This window comes from Lichenostomus cassidix, chromosome 5 (genome assembly GCF_008360975.1).
Source record: "Lichenostomus cassidix isolate B80296 chromosome 5, HeHo_3.0, whole genome shotgun sequence".
NCBI lineage: Eukaryota > Metazoa > Chordata > Aves > Passeriformes > Meliphagidae > Lichenostomus > Lichenostomus cassidix.
In genome coordinates, this window is record NC_139486.1 from 32357026 (window position 1) to 32381625 (window position 24600).

At 36.5% G+C, this 24600-nt stretch overlaps 1 protein-coding gene across 22 annotated transcripts in view; it reads left to right on the forward strand.

Moving 5' to 3' along the window:
* GPHN (gephyrin) overlaps positions 1-24600 on the forward strand; it is a 285809-nt gene that overhangs the window by 114730 nt on the left and 146479 nt on the right. For 20 of the 22 annotated variants that reach the window (XM_085062088.1, XM_085062093.1, XM_085062092.1 and 17 more), the window contains exon 3: positions 1145-1202. In XM_085062088.1, the coding sequence (XP_084918214.1) occupies positions 1145-1202 (58 nt within the window). Of the gene's footprint in view, positions 1-1144; positions 1203-23838; positions 24005-24600 lie in introns of those variants that run through there. The other 2 variants (XM_085062101.1, XM_085062098.1) reach the window with 2 other exon arrangements.

Consider the following 24600-nt stretch of genomic DNA (forward strand, 5'->3'; position numbering starts at 1 on the left):
TACCTGGAGCAGTGATGGACTTCAGACATGACTTCTCCCATGCAGACTTCGTCTTCTGTGTAAAGCCTTCAAACAGCTCATTTACAAGCGTGACTTGCTTGTAGAGATATGGAAAGGCAGGACTTACATTGAAAATCTTAATGTATTTTTTTTAACTCTCATTTTTCATTCGAGTAATAATTTCAAGATATAAGAAAATACATCTGTGTAGAAATGCTGACAATTGGAAAGAAAACATCCAATAATAGGGAGATAATTCAAATACACATTTGATAGCTGTCTACTGGTTTACAAAAAATAGTTTCATATGTGACTTCCATTTTTGTAGCATCTAGAAAATGAATAGTATTGCTGTGCAGAGCCAGCAGGAGGTCATTAGTGCATTTATATTTTTAGGTCTGAATTGTCACTATCAATGATACTGCTTCATTAAATAAAAGAAGCCGTGTCTGTATGTCTCTGAGGAAAAAGTAATGTTTACCACCATTTGTAGTGTATGCTATTCATGCATCTTCAGTATGTGAACTGTTCTTTACCAGGGTTTTTGCAGGATTTTAAAAAGTAATTTCATTGAGTTCCATGTGGAACAAAACCCTCTATTTTCTGTGTCAGTGCCAGCTATTGCCATCACCCCCTTTTTATTACTAATCATTAACTGCAGAGATTTTTCAAATGTAGAGGCCATAGAGTCTGTGTGATTTGTGAAGTCTGTACATGCACATTTAATGAAAAAAATTCAATTTTTAGAACTATATTTGGATGCATTTCAGACTATGTAGTAACTTGGTGAAACTCAGCGCAAAGCACATCACACTTCAAGTATTTAAACTTACCCATATGCCTTACACAATCAACAAGAAATCATACAATATGATGATTGATGGCCATTAATATAAAAAAATACCATTCTGGTGATGGTAATTCTTCTTGGTTGAATTAATTGTTAAGGTGATGAACACCTTTGTTTCTAGTATTTATGTCAATCACAGAAAGACTTTTTGTTGGATAAAGAAATGGGGGCTTACTGGGTTTTACCTCTAAGTTGGTAGAAAGAATATTGTGCTTTGGAACAAGTCATGACACTATTAACATGCTGTGTTTTCTGTTACTGATTTTGAGAACCTTTTTCTTCTCCTTATTTCAGGTTGGGTGGGACTATATCTGCATACAAGATAGTGCCAGATGAAATAGAAGAAATCAAGGTACAGTATTACTGCTTTTCAACACTGAATTTCTTTCTTTGAAAAATTACAGAATTGCTACATTAAAAATCCGTATTATTTCTTGCTTTGAAGTGTATCATGGGGGAGAGAGGAAAGTGTCTAAAGTAAAATTATTAGGTCCATGTTCACGTATCTGAAATAGAATTTATGTATCTGAAATAGAATTTTAGTTATTTTTACAAGTACAATTTAGCTTCAGCCTAAGCTGACTTTAGAAGAATTTGTTTGATGCCAGAAACCTGTGTAATTCAACACATTTCTATTTTGCAGGACCATGATGACCACTAAGTTATGTTTTCATAACTATATTTATATGTAATGTCCTGCTTTTGAGATAAAAAGCACATCCACATTTTTCAATATTGTCTGTCCTTAGGAAGGGAATAGTATGAAGTCATTGGTACTCAAAATAATTATAAACTCTTTGATTTTGAGTAGTGATAACAATAAACACTTAAGTTCACCTTCCAAGTAATGTGCATTGTAGCAAAACTCACTTTACCCAAGTCCTCTCATGAAAAGTACTTCAGCAATTTGTGTCAGTTTTGTTTTTCAGTAGAGTGAAAGATGGGTACTGGGAGGGATTTTGGCCTGGATCTGGTAGCATAGTTTGTGTAACTGATTCTTTATTTGATTCTTATAGGTCAATCTGACATATTGCTTGCTCATTGTGATTGCTTAACCCATTGTGCTGTTTCACATGCTCATTTTCAGCTGTGCAAAGAGAATTAGAGAGTAGTTTCAAAATCTTGTGAAGGAAACTGTAATATCTGATGTAGACATGACTTCACAGTGTGTAAATGGTGAGAATTTATTCCTCTTGACTTAGTATCAAACCCGCTGCAAGCAAATACAGTGAGTGCCTGTATCTGCATCAGTCAAAGTTATCACACCATCATGATCAAAATCCATTTTTGTCATCTAAGGTTCATGGACTCCTCTATCCTGAATTTTATCCAGGGGAGCATGATTTGTTAGGATAGATCCAATGTTCTTTAGTCTTGGAATAAAAGAAAGAAATTAAAGAAAGAAAGAAGGTTTTCAAAATTTATTAGTGGTATTTTCAGGATGCTCAGAGAACTGCTCCAAAACTATTTTAAAAAAAATTACAAAACTCCTAAACCACAATCTTTTTCCTTTAATATAAGAAATCCAGTACCACTGACATTTTGTTAGTCTTGAAGATGAAGAAAGCTGATATTTCTGGCTTTATCGTACTAAACTGAGTTTAGTGAACAAGAAAAATGGAATGTCACAAAGTAAGTATTTTTCTTTTAGGAACTTACTGCAAGATCAGTGGTCACAGGAATCTGTCACCTCCTTAGGACACCTGCTCCAAATTTTCAGATTTTTCTTATTTAGCTGGTGTTTAAGTGGTTGAGATCCTTGGACGCAGCAAAGAATGGGTTACTCATTAGTTTCAGTTCTGCCAGTATGTAAATGTGGAGGAAGGATTTTATTGTTCAAAGTCAGAGCTATTTAAAGTGTTGGGAAAAAATCCCTTCCTTTATTTGTTTCTGGTAGGTGTCCTGTCTTGTTCAAGTAATGGGTTTTTGAGGTTGTGACAGAAGTCAGGCCACCTCTCACACCTTAAATGATTGGATTTCTCAAGCTGCAATACATGTTAATTATATGAAACAAGGCACTACTGGAAGATGTCAAGACACACTAGCAGTGTGTATAATGGAGCAATATATATTGGATATGAAGAAGTATTATTTTTGCATGTGTATTCTGAATAGTAGCTGGTAAACAGGGAGATTGAGTGTCCTTGCAGTTAGTATCAGGGGTAGTTTTCACATCTAAAAGGTTCTAGCTGATTTGAGTAGGAAAAGGAGAGAAGAGAAAATAGAAGGCAAATCAGCTTACATGAATATTACTTCTAGAGAGAACAGAATCTTCTTCCATGCAACTTAGTTCAATTATTTTTCCTCACAACTATCCCTCCCCTATTTAAACATGAAATATTAAGGGAGTTAATTTGATTAAATATGTGAAAATAATAGCTCCACTTTTAAATTTTGATTTAACTTGATGGATTGCTGAATTATATTTATGGGAGTTGTAATCTTCATGTTTTCTGATAGTCCTTAAAAAGTAAACTGCTTTGTTAAGGCAAAGGAGGTACTTTATCAGACAGAGAGCAATAATTACTATGACATATAAATAAGTCCCTTAGACAGCATTTGCATGTATTCTAGAAAAGCTGGTAGATTAACCTCTTTTACAGCTCAAAATAACTTATGAGGAAAAGTAATTTATTGATTTTGTTAATTAATTTAATTACATCTTAGGTAGAACACCATTGTAGTCATATGAATGAGGAGTACTTAGGGCAGAAGTGGTAACATGTACCCTAACTAGTCTGACATACCATACCAAGGTTAGGAAGAATTGTGTGGAACCAATCACCACTACAGTTCCACATTATCTCCATCAGTCAGAAATGAAGTGTCATGAAACTTACCTTCCCTAGATTTTGTCATAGGTGCTTTAGGTTCCCAGAGTGAGACCACTGAACAGGTAGTCTTACCTAGATACCATCACAGGTTTCCCCCTGAAAACTCTGCTAGAAGGTAGATACGTCTTCTATCACATGATCTTCTGCTTCAATAAAGGAAGCTTTCAGAGAATGCATAAATGGATGTACTACCATCTGCATTCCTGTCATTCCCCTGCACCAGTTAAAGCAATGTCACTTTATTTTCAGTACCTGCTGGTTTTAAAATACTCCCAGAACTGATAAAGACGGTAAATACAGAAATTGCAGCACATTCCTGAGAAGATGTCATTGTTTCAACTTTCTCTAGACTTCTCATCAGCATTATTTGTCCTGTAAGCATGAAGCTTATCAAACTAGCAAAAATGCATTGTCAGATTTCAGTGTTGTTCCTTACTCACTGTAATAGCAAATGCCTAAAGGAGAGGTCTTCCAAGCCAGATGATTTTGTGTACATAGAGCCTGGCGAGCGTACCAGGCAACACTGGTTTTGATGAACAACATGGAGATTGTGTCAAGAGTAAAGAGCATTTTATGACTATTACAGATTAGAGAAGGTTTGCATGATGTGCCTATAGATTTATTCCAACAGTATCACCTTATGGTTTATAGTACCATGAGAGATGTTCTTTTTGATTTCAGCATTTTGCCATTACAAAGGAAGTACATTATGTGTGGTGAAGAGTGGTTATTATAGAAGAGGACTCAGTGAGTGAGAAGACCACTCATTAACAGGTTTCTAAAAAAAATACTTGGTTTTTAAGATTTTAGGAATACTTGCTAGGATTTGCAAATCAACAGCAAAAAGGAATTTAATTGATTTTTGTTGAGTTTTTAATGTGGTTTCATATCATGTAGACATATGCATGCATCTCATCTCAAGACCAGAAATTGATTTTGTAGCGGGTGCTTAATTCATGAAAGTAATATGCACAAGAAAGACATTGCCAGAACATTTCAATCCTATAACATTCGTGGCATGAGGCAGATGTTCCGGGGTAGAGAATAAACTTAAATGGTTGCCTCCTGTGGTAATTTTAAGAAATCCTGTTAGAAATATTTTGTTAGTACTGGTTGTAAATTGTAAATTTAGATGTAAAGCAGTTCTGGAGCAAGATGGGAGGGGGTTTTAATTCCATTAACTACCGTTTCACACAGAGATACACTTTGTGCTCCTCAGCGAACACTTGTAGTTCTTCTATAGGTGTTCTTTAAATGAAAGCATATCTGGATAAAGTATTAAAGGTTGCATTTAAGACTAAAGACATTTTCCCCTGTGTGGTGATAGGATAGCACTTTTTTTCTTCAGAAGTATGTGTTAGCTTAATAGTTTAATATATAAAAATTTTTATGAATAGCTGAAACACATTATTCTCAGGTTGTCATTGGTCTTTGAGAGCACAGTCCAGTGATGAAGTTCCAAGAGTTGAAAATGATAAAAACTATGAGGGAGAGTGATGTAGCCAGAAGGGAAATGGTAAACCCTGTGTCGTCTTAGAGTTCAGTTGCCCCAGATGACATAGGAATTCGAGAGATTTTAAATTTTCCACACAGTCATTTTTAGGAACATCTTAGGAACAAAGGAAGCTGATTTTAGTATCAGTGAGCTGTATTTCAGAGCAAAGCTGTACTCCCTGCCATCAAAAATATCCAACTTTGATATGATTACAATTAAAATCAGTCTATTCCGAGACGTTCTCAGAAATCCTTTGGTTTGCCAGCTTTGTGGTATCATATGTCTACATAATGCTGTATTCCAGAATCTGTTATTTTTGCTGGTAAGCATAGCTGAAGAAACTCATGCAACCTCCGTGTGCAGCCAGGAGATGCTGGCCTTGATCATTCAAAGCATTTTCATATTTATCAGTGCATGGCAAAAATAAGTAGGAATTTGTCAGTAAGTGCCTGCATAAAAACAAGTGCCTGCAGCTTGTGGTCCTGTATAAAAAATACACAAATGAAAGAAAGGTAATCATAACTACTGTGGTGCATGGTCCATAAGAACAGGATTGTGGCTGAAAATATTTAGACTTCACAAAACTGGTTTTGTATCTCAATACTGGAAAGTGGGGCAGTAATTAAATATTTCTTGCATCTTCTACAGAATCAAACTTTTTTTTTACATGAACAAGGAGATGTACTGTTATCCCGGTTTTGCATAGGAGTTTAAGTCCTAGATCTGGTTTATTTCATCACTGTATGGATATTCATCTGCTAAGAGTTTCAGCACTGGCCAAGGATCTTCACAAAAAGTTTCTCTAAAGTTTGTGATGGGAAACACCAGAATTTTATGATTATACTGAGATCATTGCTTGTTTATCTGTTTGGATCCAGCACAAACAAAAACAGTTTTCCCACTCAGAAAAAAATCTTCTGAAGAGACTCAATGTGTTTAAAGTGTGCATTCCCAGTAATCCAAAAGCATCAAGAAAACTTGCTATTTACCTTGCAGGAAGGACAGTTCTGTTCTCAGTTTTCTGCCCATGTTTTCCTTCCTCAGCATCTCAAATTATAATTACTAGCTCACAGCACAAGAGCTCTTACTAAGCATGGCATAAAAGGGTATTATCCATTGAATGTCTACAGAGTATTAACAAGTAGCATCTCCATAGAATCTGAAGCTTATAGATACAAGTTTAAAAAGATTTAAAGTGATTTTAAAATATTTCCATGTGATGGTCATATGTTCTTCCATTAGATTGCTAGTTATGCTGGACTGTGTGTTGCCTAAAACTGAGGGCTTGTCTTTTAACTCTCTTAACATGCACTCAGAGTCTGACCATCTGGTAGACAGTTTCACTGTAGTCCCGCATCCAGGTAAAGAATGTTTCTAAAATCTCTTGCAAATGTCCTAACCAATAACAAAAAATTGACACTGAGATCTCAATGTATGAAATCCCTGATAAACTTGCAGATTTGGTTTTCCTACTTACTTCTTGGGTTTTCACGAAGCAGACTTTCTTATTCTTGGCCGTGAATCCAACTAGAACAATTGAGAAGTGGGGTGGGCTAAGTTAAAACAACTTTGTCTCATCATATTTCCCTGTAATCAAAGTTCACCTGATGTACACACAGATTCATTCCTGAGTTAATTTCCAAATCCTGCATTAGCAGAGTCAATCACTAACTAGTATTCTTTTTCAAGCTACATATGACACTGTTTTCAAGCTACATATGTCATTGTTTAGATGACAGAAATAACTCTGAGTTTTTACTTGCTATATTATCCTTAAATGATGTTACAGATGTTGTTGGTTCCATGCTGGAGAGAAGTAAAATTTTGTGTGTGGGGCAATGTGAGAAAATTGTCAAAAACTTTATATAAAACAAAAGATTACTTTCCTTTAATTGTTCATCCACATGTATGCACTTGTGGTATGAGCTAGAGATTTGCACTTTCTGCAGTATTGATAATGTACTCTTGGCCATGCATCTGTGCTTCATTCTTTTGGTTCTTGTCAACAGTTGATTATTTATATTTTATTGTATCATGTTATACTGCTCCTAGTTGACTGTGATTTCATTATCTGTTGTATTATGTAATTTTTTTTCTTCTCATAAGTCCTTTGTTGATCTAAGTTTTGTTTTTTCTAAAACTGATTTTGCCCTTTTCTGGAAAGTGCAGTCTGTATTACCTTGGGTTCTGGCTCTAGGCTTTTGGTAAGCTTGGCTGTGCAAGCCTGAATAGTCCAGGCACACTCTCACAACAGTGAAATATGAGTGTTTCATAAGAATGCCTTTTCTATTGTGGGATTTTTTTCCCCACCTATGAAGCCATTAGTAGTTGTGAATATCAGTTTTGACTTTTGGATTGTTTCTGCTCTGTTAGATTTGAGACTGTTTTTGCTTGAAGGACATGACTGTTCTTTGTGCTATAGCTGTTGCTATCTCAAGTTTTTGTATAGAAACTCCTTAGGGAGTACTCACTAAAGGGGCTTTTCATCTGTTTCTCTCATCCTCCGTGGGTGATGGGTACTCACTGCAATCACAGACTCTCAGCCAAAAAAATACCTTTACAAAAAGAATGTCAAATGAAAAATGGCTGAAGTGTCTATCAAACTCTGATCTAGGACTGCTGAATGTATCAAAAGCCTTCCTCTGCTTTCCTGGCAAGGGCCTCAAATGCCCAGACACTCTGGATGAAAAAGTGTACTCATTGGCTTTCCACACGAAAATAGGAATTGTCACTTTTTGTTTTTCTGCTGTCTTCCATCTTATGTTATGTGGCTTTATGGCTTCAGAGACTTCATGTCTCTAGAAATGACAGATGAGACCACCTCACCAAGTTACCTTACTCTTACAGGCTGTCTTGAATATAAAAAATGCTGAAGCATAGTTATAAATTCCTGGTCCCTAATGTGAGTAGGATTTAAACGAATGCACTTTATATTGTATTGTGTAATTTAATCTTATGAACATTCAAAAGTTTAGCCTGTGATTTGCAGATCATGGAATATTGCCCCATGGGGACGGGAAGGGCAGGAAGACAGTGCTTCCATTTAAGTTGAAATGTAATGCTAACAACACAAAATCATTTAAATAATATTATTATTTACTTTCTAAAGCAAACAAAATAGTTCTGTAGTTCTCCTGCAAAGAGAGGACAAAAATAGCTGGAAGTTAATTTACAAGACAAGCCAATATATTGTTCATCCTTTAAGCATTCCTTGCTGCCCAGCTTGTAAGCTGTTGCCCTTGAGAGGGGACATTAATGTGTATCAGATTTTTCATTACCACAGACCTGTTTGTCTATTCAGTCTTTCTTAATTAAATACATTAGAAACAAGATTTGAAATCTCTTGTTTTCCAGCATAAAAAATATCTCTGCCTCTCTCTGTGGCTGTAGTAATCAATTTTGTCTAAATTCCTCCTGGCTTTCTTTCATTTTTCATTTTTGCTAAATATGTATCTCTGTACCAGCCTTTACCTGAAACCTTGTTCATTCTCAAGTCATCTTCTGACCAGCTCTAGTACAGTCTCTTGTACTTTTCATCTGACCCCATATGCTGGGCAATGTTTTCAGTGCCTTCTGTTCTCACTGGAAAAGTCACTTTTTAAATGGGATGTCACTTAGTATGAATGAGAGGAGAAAACATGCTCAGCTTCATTAAGCAGCAAATAGCTTTTGGCAAGTATATAAGTAAGTCAAGTTTATATAAAAGCCCTAATAATTTTCTACGTGACCTGTTACATTAAGTTTTGGTTGGTTATATTTACCCTATAAGAATGTATTCTGATTATTCTTATTTGAGAACTATGAAGGAAACCTAATGTTACCCTATCATAACTGATAATGTCATAAGAGATTAAGGGCTTGACTGAGTTTGAGGGAGATCAATATCATGTTCATTTTTTGTGGTAAATATATTTCTGAAAGTTCTTTTTTTTTATGATTGCCACAATAGGTGAATGCTGGACCTGTATATATAAGAAAAAAGGCCATCAGGGTTTTTTTGTTTTGCTTTTTTTAAAAAACCCCAAACATTCAGGCTCTATATGCTGGTCCTTTGTATATAGAGAAAAAGAGATCAGGAGCAGGAGTGTTGTTTGGTTTTTTGGTTTTGGTTAAAACCAAAAAAATTTTTTTTTAATAACCCTCAGTTGTACAGCTATTTAGAGGTTGCATCTTAGTGAATTATGAAAATTATTATTTGTAGAGAAATGAAGTATTACTGCAAATAAGGGCATTGAAATACTGACTAGTTGGGTGTCAAACCATCTGATCAAATTCAGGAGAGATTAATGTTAAATGATGTGTATAGGAGATGGGAAGAACCCCCCAATTTACATATCAAATAGAAGTCTCTAATTAGACTACTGTGATCCAAGAAAGAGGTCTGAGAAGTGTGCTAAGGTGGTTATATAAGCTCAGTGCTCAAAAGCAACTGAATGGGTGGAGGCCTGGGAGTAGTGGGGGAAGACTGAGGAATTATTAAAAAAGGAACCAAGACCAAAACACTGAACCTTTTCTCTTATATATGAACCTCTGGTGCCACATCATGTACAATGGCATGTGAAGGGCTGATCTCCTAATCACAAAAATGACACAGTAGCACTGAAAAAGATTTAGAGTCAGATTATAAAAATAATTTAATTTATAGAAGCAATTTTGTGTGAGGAACAGGTAAAGAGACTGGGACGGAAATGTCCCCAGCTGGCACATTTGGTTGCATTTCAGCAACATTCTTCCTAATTTATACTGCACTTTTAAAATTAACTCTCATTCTTAATTTATGCAAATTTTAAGTCTGCCTGAAAGCAGGCACTGAAGTTTTGATTATGTGTCTTCTATTGGTTGATAATGTACTGATTATAAGGAAAAAAGAAGAAAGAACACACTGCACCGCAGTCATCTCTCCATCAGAAACCAGTTTAATACACTGTATTTTTCTGAAAAAGATTTGTAAATGGTAGACTGCAGATCTACTAGAATAGTGCAGTTTATTTTGCTTTCTTAGTATGTTTTTTAGATTATTTTTATGTTGTGTTTTCATGCTTGATTGGAACCACAATAGGAAGACACCAAAAACTACACAAGCCTCCCTGTGATACACAAGCTTGTAAACTGTATTAATAGAGTGATGCTTAATACTTCGCTGTGTGATTGCACCTAATTCAACTTCTCTGATAATTAATTGGGATTTTTTGTGGTGTCCTAATCCTATTGGTGACCCTGTCATATATAGGGTCCACTGTCTAAAACAGAATATGAAACATGAAATGTTTTTAACAGAAAACCAACCGAAAACTTTGTTCAAGAAGACATCATAAGGGAATGGTATAAAAGTATTGACATGTTGAACTACAGCTAGAAGCATTTTAATTACTCAAATACTTTCTTTTATCAGATGTATAAGATTGGTCTAGATGAGATTTCATGCTGATGAGCTATATCTGAGCACTGCTGTAAAATGAAAAGTTCTAAGTGGATTCTAAGTTTTATTGAGTATGGTGGGTAAGTGGCTCTTCTCATCTCTGATGCTGCACAGAGCTGGAATGTTGGCTTAACTATTGCCCCAAAGGCTTCCAGAGGTATGTCTTCCAGCAAAACAAAATCAGAGCCAAGTGTATAGAGACAAATTTAAAAATGTCTGCCTTAGCCCTTGCCGCCCTGTCCCTTGTGCCAAAAACCAAACATCTGTCTTGAGACATATCTGTGTTACCAAGTCATGCAAACCAATAAAATGCATCTATCTATAATGTGAAGCATGTGGTGCTGGAGATCCAGCATACATTGTATGTTCTTTGATATTTTTCATTTCAAGCTACTTCTAGTATTATTCTGTGTGCCTGTTAACAGCTGGAGTGGATTATTACCCATGCTGCTGAAGTCCATCTTCCAAATAAGTTTTATCTGAAGGGATTCCACTTCATATGCTCAAAGGCTACTCTGCAATATGAGCCAAACTCTGTTAAGCAGAGAGGTGTTAAAAGTGCTGTTTTGTACTAACAGGCTGTGGTAGATGTGTCCCAAGCCTCCAGCCAGCACATGCATTCTCATAACACAGCATGTCAGGTTACAAATGTGAAATTCAGAGTACAGACCTGTGGTTACTAGTGAAACACTGTTGTCTGAGCTAACTACTTAAGAGAATGCCCAGCCCTTCTGTCAGACTATTCAAAGTAAAAAACAGTAGTCTAGACCAGTGGTCACCAAATGGTTTGATCATCTACTTCATCAGTAAAGAATTTTTGAACGTATACCCTCCAATAATGTGTATTCTAATATTTCTCCCTGCACCACAGTAGCTCATGGAATCATTTAGTTTGAAAAAGACCTCAAAGATCATCAGTCCAAATATCAACCCAGTACTGCTACCTCTAAACCCTGTCCCCAGGTGACCCATGTACATATATTTTCAATACCTCCACAGATGGTGATTCCACTACTTCCCAGAACAGCCTGTTCTGATGCTTGAAAACCAATCTAAACCTCCACTGGTGCAACTTGATGCCTTTCTCTCTTGTCCTGTCACTTGTTGTCTGAGAGAAGAGACTTATCCGCACATTGCCACAATCCCTTTTCAGGCAGTTGTAGAGAGCAGTGAGATTCCACCTGAGCCTCCTTTTCTCCCAGCTAAACAACCCTAGCTCCCTCAGACACTTGTCTACTCCATATTAAAAATACTGTATTGCAACAGTTTTAAGTGAGGAAGTCCAGCAGATATGTTATCAGGCTGAAAGAAATTCTTCTTGTGAAGTTTGCTTCTGTAACATGATAAAAGAGCTTTCCCAAGAGCTTCCTCTGGCTTTTGTTGGGTTTTTTTCTGAGATTAAAAAGCCTTATTGTGTTCATTAACATTAATAACTACCATATTTTATCTGCTGTTTAGTTTGTGTGGTCTATAGTGTGTGGAACTATTTCTCTTCATGGCTTTTATGTAAGGGAACTAAGAAGAGATGCCACCAGGTAAGAGGAAGACAGACGCAAGAGCAGGGTGCATCTTGGGTGGAGGCATCAGATTCCTAAGGAAGTGGGATTCATATGGACAAATTATTTCAGAGAGCTAAGGTTCTAACAAAAGCCAGTGAGTTTTGCCATGGTGTGTGTAGAAAACACTATGTGTATTTGACTGGACAACAGTAGTATTATATATTTGGATGGAAGATGATGTGCTTTACCAAACAGAATGTTTTCATATTGCAAGACATGTAATGTAATTTGTTGTGTCCGAAGTAACAATATTTGCTCTTCTGGATTATCTTTGAGCTCCCTATGGAAGTGTTTCTTAACATGAACCTGTTTTGGCAAGAAAAACATTTGTTTTCAAATTAAACACAAATGTAAGATTAAACTTTAATGTTTTTCCTTTTCATTTTCCCTGTAATTTTAATGTGTTCATTTTCTGTATTCCCCCATGATAAAATTGCTAGTATTTTGATCATATTTACTGTAATACTGATTCTGTACTTTCCAATTATAGTAGGATTTCAGAAATTCTGTGACTTAATTGTCCTAAAGGAAAGCTGTAAGGGAGAGAATGCCATTGAATCATCAGAGTTCAGTAAAGATGGAGTGGTTGAAGACTTTCACTTTTAAAAATACATTATCATAAAAAATACACAAAAATTTCTAGAATTGTTCTGTCAGAAATTATTGCATTCAATTTCAGCTGCCTCATCATTATGACAAGATTAGGTGGGATCCTAAGACCGCCAAGGTAACACATATACTCACTTACAGCATTTCTGCATAGAATGACCATAGAATTTCTATGTTCTCTTATTATTTATCATCTGCTTTGTTACTGTTATGTTCTATCTAAATATCCTTGATTTTAAAATTACAAATACAGTAACATTTTCTCTGAGCAGCTTCAGTAGCATGATGACATAAATCTCTCGTTTAACCAATAGGTTGATCCCCTATGGAAATTAGTACTGCTCAGATCTGTTATTTTAAAGGGCTCTTCTGCATTCTTGGTAGTTGAACATAATTTAAAATGAGTGAAAATTACCTTAGATTTGTCATTCTAGAAAATGAAACTGTGTATCTGAGGATACCGTATGAAGAGCTTAACATCAAGATGTTTTAAAATTCTTGTCCTTCTTTAACAAAGCAGAAAATAACCTTTCTTTGTGTGTTTGGAATGTGTTCTGTACTTTATAAGTATTTCTAGGGAGTAATGCTATATAACACAGGCAAAATGTGAAAATAAAGCTGACTGTCATTTGGGACACTGAAGCTAATACTTGAGTTGTATGGAGTATCTTGAGGCTCTAAGTGACAGCAGACAATTATCCTCAGGCTGTTTTGAAGGAAAGATGACCAAGTTTAAAATTAGAGAGCTGTGGAGAACTGCTTTACATACAAAAGCTCCAAATGCCTCTAAGTGATGTTCCAAACTGTGAAAACTTCTCTTGGTGAGAAATCCAAAGGGATTGTTAAGTTTCAAGAATGAAAAAAGGAATATTTGTGAAGTAGTATACTCTAAGTGTAATTAAAGCTTTTGCAAACATGGTAACCTTACTGCGCTGACTTTGGAGACATGTAGCAAAAGAACCAAGAAATCAAATCTCACAGATAATGGAAAATTCTGAGTTTTCTTGGGATTAAGCCTTTTCTGGAGACCTGATTATGAAGAGTGCTTAGGAAAACATTTGGACCATTTAGCCAATAGTTTACAGGCATGAAGCTTTCTTCATAATGACACAGTTTCCTATATTTGCCATTTTGCTTATAGCAAAACTAAGCTACACTTCATGTGTTTGGGTACCCATGCATTTTTACAATGTGTTATTATAGTTAAATGTTTTATGTGAAACAACATATAGATTTTAAATATGTGTGAATGTGTGTGCACATGCAGAATATTTTGAATTTCATATTTTGTTGCACAGTTTTCGTATCTTAAATTCTTTAAAAAACAATCCTATATTTGGAGAAATAGTACTTTAACAGAGTCATAGCTTTGCAACAGGAAAAACTGAGCTAATTATGTTGCAGTTCATCTAACACCATGGCAATTTTATAATGTACGAACCGGAAAAAAAATAAGGCTTTTCCTCTCTGGTAGAATAAATAGCTAATTTCAGATTAACTTTTTTTGAAAAGCTTTAAAATTCACTCTGATAGATCTCTACCAATGAAAACAATATTCGATACGTTTGATCACTTATATTGCCTTCTGAGAATGGCTAAATAATAGGGAAAGAAAACCAAAGGAAATATTCTTACTGTCCTTCTAGTTATGTATTTTGGATATGTATGAAACATGAAATTAACATGTGATCATCTATTTTCAAATTTTATCCTTTCATGTGGTTTCAATTAAGAATCTGTTCTATCATAAAATCATTTAGGTAGTAAAAGACCTTTAAGAGCATCAAGTCCAGCTGTGAAACCTAACACTGCCAAATTTACCATTAAACCATTTTCCCGAGTGCCCCATCTACATCTTTTAAATACCTTCAGGGACAGTGACTCCACTGCTTCCATGAGCAGCCTGTTCCAATGCTTAGTAACCCTTTTGGTGATGACATTTTTCATAAGATGCAATCTAACTCCCATGATACAACCTGAAATGGCTGCCATTTTCCTCTCATGCCACATGTTTTATTACATGATATAAATATGTCATTTATTTTCTATTTATTCCTTGTTACTTGTGAAAAGCGACCAAATCCCACCTCTCTACAGCCTCCTTTCAGGTGGTTGTAGAAAATTATAAGGTCTCCACTAAGCCTGCTTTTCTCCAGGCCAAAAAACCCCAGCTCCCTCAGCTGCTCCTCATCACAAACTTGTGCCCCAGACCCTTCAACACCTTCGTTGTCTGTCCTTGGATATATCATCAGCAGTCACAATCTAGTTCTTCAAAATTAACACATGGGGCACAAGTTTTTCTCTGACTTCATATTTAATGTCACACTTAAATCACTTCGATGTGTAGGTTTCAAAATCAGGAATAAGATGCAATGCATCAAGCCACCTGACAAATAACAAGGGTTTTTTTACACACAGGGTGGATAATAGCTTACCAATGCCAATCAAAACCAGAAATAATAAAATCAACTTAAAGTTGAAACTTTGGTATAAACAGTTAATTTTAAATGGTTTTCTAGATCACTGCTCTTTCTTTCATGCAAAAATCCCAATGGAAACCTGATTTTTTGTTCTTTTCTATTGTAGATTATCTGCAGGGAACTAAAGGTAACATCCAAAATACAGAGTTTGCAAAAGAATTAAATATTTTCTTATCAGACCTCAGTCAGACACAAATTTATCCAAAGAACAGAGAATACTGATTAAATTTTTTTGTACAAGTAGGTCAGTGAGAAATCTAATATCTCGCTAAAAAGACATCATTATAATAAAGGGAGCCTGAAGGCGTCGTCTGTTTATTCTGTTAGCCTGCAATTATTTTCTGAGCAAAATAGTATTCTTTTGTCCGTACTGTAAATTAGGATGGCCAGATGTTAGCTTGCTAGTTAAGACCTTCAATTGAGTATATTTAATTAAAGAGGTAGTCTATTTTCCTTTGCCTCAGTTTTATCATGGTTTTATTAGGGTTTTCTTTCCTAAAGGGTCAAAAATACAGGAAATCCAAATTTCCCAAAAAATTTAAAATGTGGTAGAAAAGTTGCAGTCTGAAAAAAAAAAAGTCTTATCACTGTTGTTTTTTAGTGTACAAAGCTGTATGCTGTTCATTCAAATAAAATATATTTAGTGTGGCCAATCATATTTTCTTGGTGATATTTTGAAATTTGGGTGACAGACAAAAATTGCTTAGAGTTTCCTGCTAAATATATCTCTGCTTCTGGAGTTAGACAGCAGTGAAACTGAAACAGAAACTAAAGGCTTAAGGGACTACTAAATGATCTGTGGCATTTAGGAGTAATAGCTATAGTGGCTTGCAAATTGGCTTGATTTTTTTGAGTTGATCAGTATGGATGGTTACAGCTGCAAAACCAAAATACTGTGCTTAAATTAATGGGTGCGAATGTAAAGGCCCTTGGAAGATTGCTGCTATAGAATTATTGGATTCCTGATAGACCTGATCTTTAACCACATTTATAAATCTTAGCAGAAGAAAAAAAAATCTTTGATTTCTTTTTAATGCTTTCAAATATCATGGTATTAGTGGGGCTGGAGAGAGAACTCTTGCAGGATAGAAAAGACTTGAATACTAATTGCAAGAAAAAAGCCAAGGCTTCTCCTTCTGTAGTCAGAAGTGACAAGTGTTGAAATGAAAAAATAATTCTCTATGTGTGTTTCTTCTGCAGTGGGGCAGAAAGGAAGAGAGAGGGAAGTACCAGGTTCTTTCTGGATCTCAATAAGAAAGGCTTGACAACAAATAGCTGGATAAAATACCTGCTTTCATAAAGCAAAGGAAGAGGAGGAATATAGGTAGCAAATAAATCTTACTCCCTTCAGACGGCAGGAACTGTGTGTTCATGCAGCATCAGATCAATCTGTGGATGTATTTCTCCACTCATGAGAAATTCTTGCTAGTCTTTTAGATAAAGGAAAGCCATGTTGGTGTAATCACCAGTACTGGATTGGAGCTGCATACAGACCCCTCCATTACAACGAGGTGGCTGATTCTGTCCTTTGGCCAAAGGGGTTTGTGCATCATGACTCATTCCTGAAATCCACGCACAGGGCAGCCTTCTGTGGGAACTTCAAGGGAACTGTTATGTGGATTGCTAACTCCTTGATGTACAATGACCTCCTGGTTGGGAGCACTACAATATTAGAAACATAAACAGAATATTATGTAGTCCTTGATTTCCCAAGGTTGTTGCCCTGTTGTTGCTCAAAAAATTTATTGCATACCTCCCTCATCCACTAATGCCACCTACCTTCTCTTACTGAAAATACTGTCTGAATGACTGTGCTGGCTGTGTAGGCTCTTCATCCCTCTCCACCACTAAAGTGGCAATTGTGTCTACAAAGGGAATGCAGTAGTCCAGAGGTAACATATACTGCATGCATCATAATCCTCAAAGTAGGATGTGTGGGAGATGACACAACTCTTTGAAAGGGATGCTATTTTTAATTATTGAGATTATGCCTTTATTCTAAGTTGCATTGAGCAGTTGACTGTAATGTGATTTGAACTTATCTAGAAAGGTAAGTTTTGCAATTAAATAACCAAAAATCACTTATATAAACATTTTCATGTAACAGACCATATGTTAGAATAATGGTATATAAAGCAGGTGATACACAGTTGAAAAGACTCATTATTTCTTATGCAACTCTTCTTTGAACTATATAAATAACTCTAGTAAAGGTCACCATGTGTGTGTTCTTAAATCTTTAAAATAACAAAAAAGTACTTCTAGTCCAGAGGGCTTTCCGTGGGTTCACACCTCTAGAAATTACTCGTGCTTTAGCAAGGAGGGTTCTGATCAGTGACACAGGATCTGGGTGGAGTCCTGACTCTAGTGGAGCCTTCCAAGGTTCAATACTGGGCTCAGTATTTATTAACTTATTCTTCAATGACTTGGATGTAGGGGAGCTGCCTCCTCAGCAAGTTCAGTGATGACACCAAGCTGGGAGAAGTGGCCGATACCCGAGAGGGCTGTGCAGACCTTCAGAAGGACCTCGGTAGGTTGGAGAGATGGACAGAGAAGAACTGTCTGAGATTCAACAAGGGCAAATGAGAGTCCTGCACCTGAGGAAAATATCCCCATGGACCAGAACAGGCTGGGGGCTGAGCTGCTGGAAGGCAGCTCTGTGGAGAAGGACCCAGGGGTCCTGGTGGACAGCAAGCTGTCCATGAGCCAGCAGTGTGTCCTTGTGGCCAAGAAGGCAAATGGTGTCCTGGGCTGTACAAGGAAGAACATGTCCAGCAGGTCAAAGGGGAATAATCCTGCTCCTCTGCTCAGCCCTGGTGAGTACTGACCTGGAGTACTGTGTCCAGTTCTGGGCTCCTCAGTACAAGACAGACATGGAGCTCCTGGAGCAGGTCCAGTGAAGAACTGTGGAGGTGATGAGGGGACTGGAGCATCTCTCTCAGGAGGAAAGGCTGAGGGAGCTGGGCCTGTTCCATCTTGAGAAGAGGCAACCGAGAGGGGACTTCATCAATGTCTTTAAGTATCTGAAAGGAGGATGTCAGAGGATGGAGCCACATCTGGAAATGGCACCAAACACCTGGCATCCTAACCATGATCAGAACAAGAGAATGTTAACCCTAAAGGCCCTGCTAATTTGTGTGTTTGCTAGGGATGCCGTGAGTCTGGGTGGAAAACCATCAGATGAGTATGCCACTTACTGTGATTGAAAACAATCACATGCACGGACAGCTTGAGACATATTTTGTGTGTTACAAAATTAGCAAGAGGCCCTAGGGACCAATCAGAAGGCAGCAGTTTATCTGTACTGAAGTTAAATAAAAGGGAGTTCACATGAGAGAGAGAATAGGAAGAGAAAAACAACACCTGTGGAGCTAAAAACTATTGCACTGTCTCAGTGTGCTTTTTCATTGCTGACATATTGCTACCGGCATTTTAATATTTTACATTTAGATATTTTATATTTAGATTGTTTCTTACATTTAAGGATTTTTTTGCATTTCATCCCATCACCAACAGCCAGGTTCTTCTTGGTGGTGCCAAGGAATAGGATAAGAGGCAATGGACAGAAACTGATGCACAGGAAGTTCCACCTGAACATGAGGAAGAACTTCTTTACTGTGCAGGTGACTGAGCACTGGAATGGATTGCCCAAAGCATTGTCAGAGACTCCTTCCTTTGCACAAGATTGTATCTGAATGGTTTCTGAATATCTCTGCAGCAGTCAAGAGACTTGGTCACTGCAAGCATTTGTAAGGAGAAGGCATTCTGCACTCATTCTGATACTAATGATTAGTATTTTTTTATTATTTAATAAGTTTAACATATATCTTTAGAAAAACAAGAGATTACAGGTGATTCTGCTTAGAATCATCCTTTCCAACTCTTTTAATGTATGTCTTTGAACTTTGTTCCTGTGTTAGTCAACCTTTGTGGCTTTGTTAACATAATGAGACTTGAGTTGAGCTAAATCTCTTCTGTGAAGCAGTTGCTTTATTAAGCTTCTATTAGCTCCATTTGCGACAACTTTATCAAATTAGGAAGACTTCTTACAAAGTTGTCTCCACTTTAGTTGGCTCAAAAAGGTATACGTGTTTTATTTTTATATACATAAAACCTTTATCGCATAACAAGGTGATAACATATCTTTCTTTAGAGCACAAAATAATTTCCAAGAATGTAGGATGTTAGAAACAATGGTGATTTGAATACAAAGAATATTTTCAAAAGTGCTGTAGGTTATTTGAAATTCTGTATATTATTTTGCCTGAGAGATTTCGAACACCATAAAGGCATGTTTGAACAACCTTAGTACCCTGACAGATTTTAGTTTCATTTATACCAGCTGCAGAACCAGTTGGAAGGTAGTTTTGAAATCTCTTTAGTATTCTGAGTGCTTTTATTGCCACCTGATTCCAAGTAATTTTGTTGTTAGGATGTATCAAGCAAAAAATGAGCATTTCTAAAAAATGTTCCAAAAGAGAAATGACCAGAAAGTTTCGGCTTTTAGGGAATTAAGTCTTTCTGATAGGAATTGTTCTGCATCAATTTTCTCCAGAGAACAGAAGTTGAAATCTTTGATTGCAGTGGGATTGGCTAATGCTGACACCTCTGCAAGCTGCAATGGAAGCAGATGATGACTCTTCAAATTCTATGGTAATTGCTTTCACCTAGTATTATGTAATAACTGTAATCTTTTGGGCCTATAAGAGAGATTCTGCATGGACTGAATTCTTAAAAGGTTTTCCCTTTGAAGAGAATGGCCTTTCCAGTTCAGTAATTGAGTCAGTCTTATAAATTCGCCTCAGTCTTATAAGTGCCAAAAGGTTCTTTCACTACATTTTACTCTTTGGATGCTTACACTCACTTAGGAATAAGCAATAACCTAATCAGCAAGGCAGCCTATTACTAGTTCATTCTGTTATTCCCTTATTGTACTCTATCTTTATTTAAAACAAACAAACAAACAAACAAAAAAAAAAAAAAACCAAACCAGGACACATAGGGAAAAAGCTTTTTTTCTGTAATGATCATAGTTATTTATTTTTCATCACCTTCAACAGCTGTCAACATGTTTTTTGCATTAAGAACCATCAACGAATCTCAATTGATTTTTTTATCCTTTCCTTTTCACTTTTGAGAGTCATTTTCAGGGTCTCCAGGATTTCTCCTACTCAACACTTAATGGAGAAATGCAGACAATCTAATCAGTTCCAGAATACGCAAGTCTTCTTTCTTTTGTTGCATATACCTTTCTCTTTGTTGTTTGTATATCCCTATCACAAGAATATACCAGAGCAGGATGTTCATATCTTCCTTATATTGAGAGAACTAAAGGACATTGCTTTGTTATGAATGAGGGGGGCTTCTTTACTGATGCTTTATTATTTTTTGGAAGCTAAATCTGACATTGATTATTTGACCTGGAAGGTCATTCACCATCTAAAATTGACACTATCATAGATCACAATAAGATCATAGCTTTAGGTGTCAGGCCGCATGGCTTGTGCATGCACTGGTTGACTGAAAACATCTTATACATTGTAATCAGATGTTAGAGAATTAATATAGTGATAGATAGTAATCTTAAAATCTCTCAGCTGGTAGGAGGATTCCCTACAAATATGCAGAGATGTCAGCTAGGCTGGCTTCTTTACTGCACAACAGGAGCATCTTCAGGATATTCTCTGATTCCCGTAAAAGTTATTGGGCAATATCAGAGTGCTGTTCTGGATCCATACACTGATGATCAGAGCAATGATTTTTTTAGTGAATGGCACCATCATAATGCACTGTAGGAGCAAGCATGGAACTGCTAAATCCATCCATTATGTAATTATTCCATCTATGGAGCTGTTAGGCTTGGCAAAATAAATGTTACAGATCTTCAGGATCTTCAAAATATGCTGCCACATTCTCAGAATATTTAAATGGGTAAGTGTATTGACAATATTATTTGTCAAAGACTAGTTAATCTATTATAACATCAAGAAATTAAAATATGTCTTTTCTAGAGGGCAAGAGAATCTTAGTTGGTTGGGAGATACCTTTTTATTTCCATGCATTTCAGATCAGTGTTTATCTACCAATACACTTATTCTGTTGTGGTTAAGAAAAGCAGAGTCTATGTTGCCACAGTCACTCCATTCTGGCTTGAACAGTATCAGTACTTGGAATTCAGGAGCTTGTGAGCATCTGTTGTAGTCATAATGCCTTTTTTTCTCCACATTGATCATTTGGACTAATAGACTCATGCATTATTGAGGCCTCAATTTTCATACAGTGAAGGGTAGTAATACACTTGACTATTTAAATGTGCAGAAAATTTTGGGTAGGAAGGAGGCCATAACATTTACATGTGCTACAAAATGGCAATGGTTTCACCTCAGGAGGAACCTATTGTCTGTTAGGGCCTTATTTCTCAGTACTCTGGAATATTAGAGTTATTGGAAACTCATGAGCCTCATATACATCCAGCAGCTATATCAGCACTTCATCCACCAGTTTGGTCACATGTAAATTATATTCATCCTACACTGATTATCAGACTTCCATTTAAAATAGAAGAGTTAACTCAAGTTTGGAATATTAATGTGATTCTTCTCATTCCTACTTGTTTGAGATAACAGTATTTGTTGCATACAGAGGACGGTGTGCCCTAACATCTTTGGCTCCATTTACAGTCCTTTGTTTGGCAGATGTTATATTTTTGACTAAATCTATATTCTTCTTCCAGAAGCTTGGATTTTCATTTAAGCCAGTTTATTCACCTGCTCTTCCAGTGGTTGTATGTCCAAAAGTAAAACATTTACTGATCTTTAAGAGTATTTAAGAGTATGTTTTGAATACAGGTGTCTATCAGGCATGACAGTAAAATAATGAACTGGACAGAGAGAGAGAATAAATGAGATCCAATCCAGGCCCATTTTAGTATATTCTTTAGAATTTTATGATCTAGACTTCCCCAGAGAAATTTCTCTGAGGAAACAATTTACTTTTGTGGTTTCATTTAGGGGTGTTATTTAGAGGACCTAAAGAAGTCAGGTTTTTGCAATGCTGCCTGTGGCTGTGCTGAAATGCACTCACTGTTTTGGCATGCCATACAGATGTCCGGTTTAATAGAGCCATTCAACAATTTTACTTGGATTAGGCACTTCAAATGGTTCTCCTTTCATGGTGTATTGATTGTAAGTTACCACAATTGACAAACATACAGAGAAATATGCAGTAAAGACAAAACTGGGTTTTTTGTTTTGTGATTTCACCATGTTCTGACAGTGGGCGTAGTCATAAGCAGCTATGTGAGAAACATCTTTTGTAGTCTGCATGGACATTGTATTTTAGCTCCTCCTTCACTGTTCTTTAGTTTGTGGCAATCTTACAATTCCCAAGTCAAAACGTTGATCAGTCTCTAGGGTAGTCAGTTTTTGTTATGCTCCAGAGTCATGACAGCCAGTAGCATGAAACTATAATCTAGACATGCATACTCTGTGAGAAAACTATATTGTCTGTATGACACATTTGTTGCTGCTTTGAGCTCAGCTCTCTGAATATTTGTTATGTGTAGTTCCTTTGGTTTCTTTCTATACTTTGGTGAGGGTACCAGGTTGCTCTCTCTAATTGAGTCCACTGATATTCATACATTTTACAACTCACATCTTCCTAATAGCCAATCAGGATGTATTGAATTGGTCATGATTGATGACAGTTTCCCACTGTACATGCAGTAGAAAACCACTGTATTACAGTGGTTGCTTCTCCCCTTTTGAGGTCTTATATTCTTACTTCTGCTTACCCCTTCTGCTTGTGTCTATGAAAGTGGTACATTTGGAGACAGTTTTCTCAGCCAGCTAGTGAAGTATATGGGTCCTTATAGATGCTGTTTTACTTACTACGTGTATATGGGCAGAGTATCTGTTCAGTCATCCAGTAGTCCTTCTTGATGTGGTGCTGAAGTTCCAGAGTAGCAAGGAAATTAGTCCTTCAGTACTCATTTCCAGATCTTACGCTTCTTTGATTGAATTTTATACTTTACATTTTTGATTTCATAAGGCCTTTATAATTTCTCTTCAAAGGTTCAATTTTTTTAGTTTGTTTCTTTTCTTGTTGCACTGTGGGAATATATCAGAAAGTTTGGCTGACTTCACATAATGATTGTTCAGATGGCTTTCTGTCTCTGATTGGACTTGAAGAACTTCACATGGCCAAACCAAATTCTGTTAGATCTCTGGACAAACTTAGTATTTGTATTGTGTGGTATTCAGACATTTGCTGTAAGGTCACCTGGAGTTCTCTTTTTGCTTTCACTTGGCATTGTCTTAAGTCTAGTAGTATCCAGGGCTGTTTCAGCCTTCAGTGGAGTGATGCTGCAGTTGTTTGTGGGAGTCCTCAGGCCTTCTCCTTGATGGGAAAAGGCAAAGGTAACTGATCAGAGTGAGTCATTGTGGGAATGTACATGCAGACTCAAAGAAGAAAGGTTACTCATCAGTAACTGGTGTTCTTTGAGAGGTACAGTCTGCATGTACATTAGTCTCCTACCTGCTTTTCCCCTCTTTCTGAATCTCTTTCAGGTTTGATTGTGCATTTAAGAGGAACTGCAGTGGTGGCGGATGCACTCTGCCCTGTGTGTCAATGCCTCAAGCAGGAAGAGGGGAGGAGTGAGAGTGCCCCTCCCGGGACACTCCAGGGCAGGCCACAAGCACACCCATTCTTAGAGTATATGTATGGACTAAGTGTCTCAAAGTACTGCAGCTGTTCGTTGGTAGGTAAATTTTCTTTACTGTATTCTCACAGGTAAAGCAGTAGATTTTATTTTTAAAACCAGTTTCATTCATTGATTCTATAGATTATATGCATGGACAATACACATGGGGGGGAAATTTATACCACGAACTGCATTACACTGAGTAACTCTCTACCTCTCTAATGGTTTCATCTCTTGTCTTTCACCCCCATCCTAACCTTATTTAGATATTTAAGTATTTTCATACCATTCAATTTGTCATTTCCATTGAGAGCTACACCAAAAATTGAGATCATATAAGTTGTAACATAATTTTTAAAATAAAAGCAAATAATGTCTTACACAATTGTAGCTAAGTGTGCAAATTAACATGTAAGATTGTATTTACTATGAGAAAATTAGGCTAGAAATGGAACTGGATGCTGTAAGAATCAGTTACTAGTATTCCTTTTACTAGTATATTGATATTTAAAACGTCTTAGTTGCAGGAAAGCCAACATTTGAGTTTAAACATTTTTTCCACAGCTGACTTCCTCATGGTTTTTTTTTTCTTCTTTTTAATCACAGAAGCCTTGTAGTTATTTTTTAATTCACTACACTTCCTGTCAATTAAA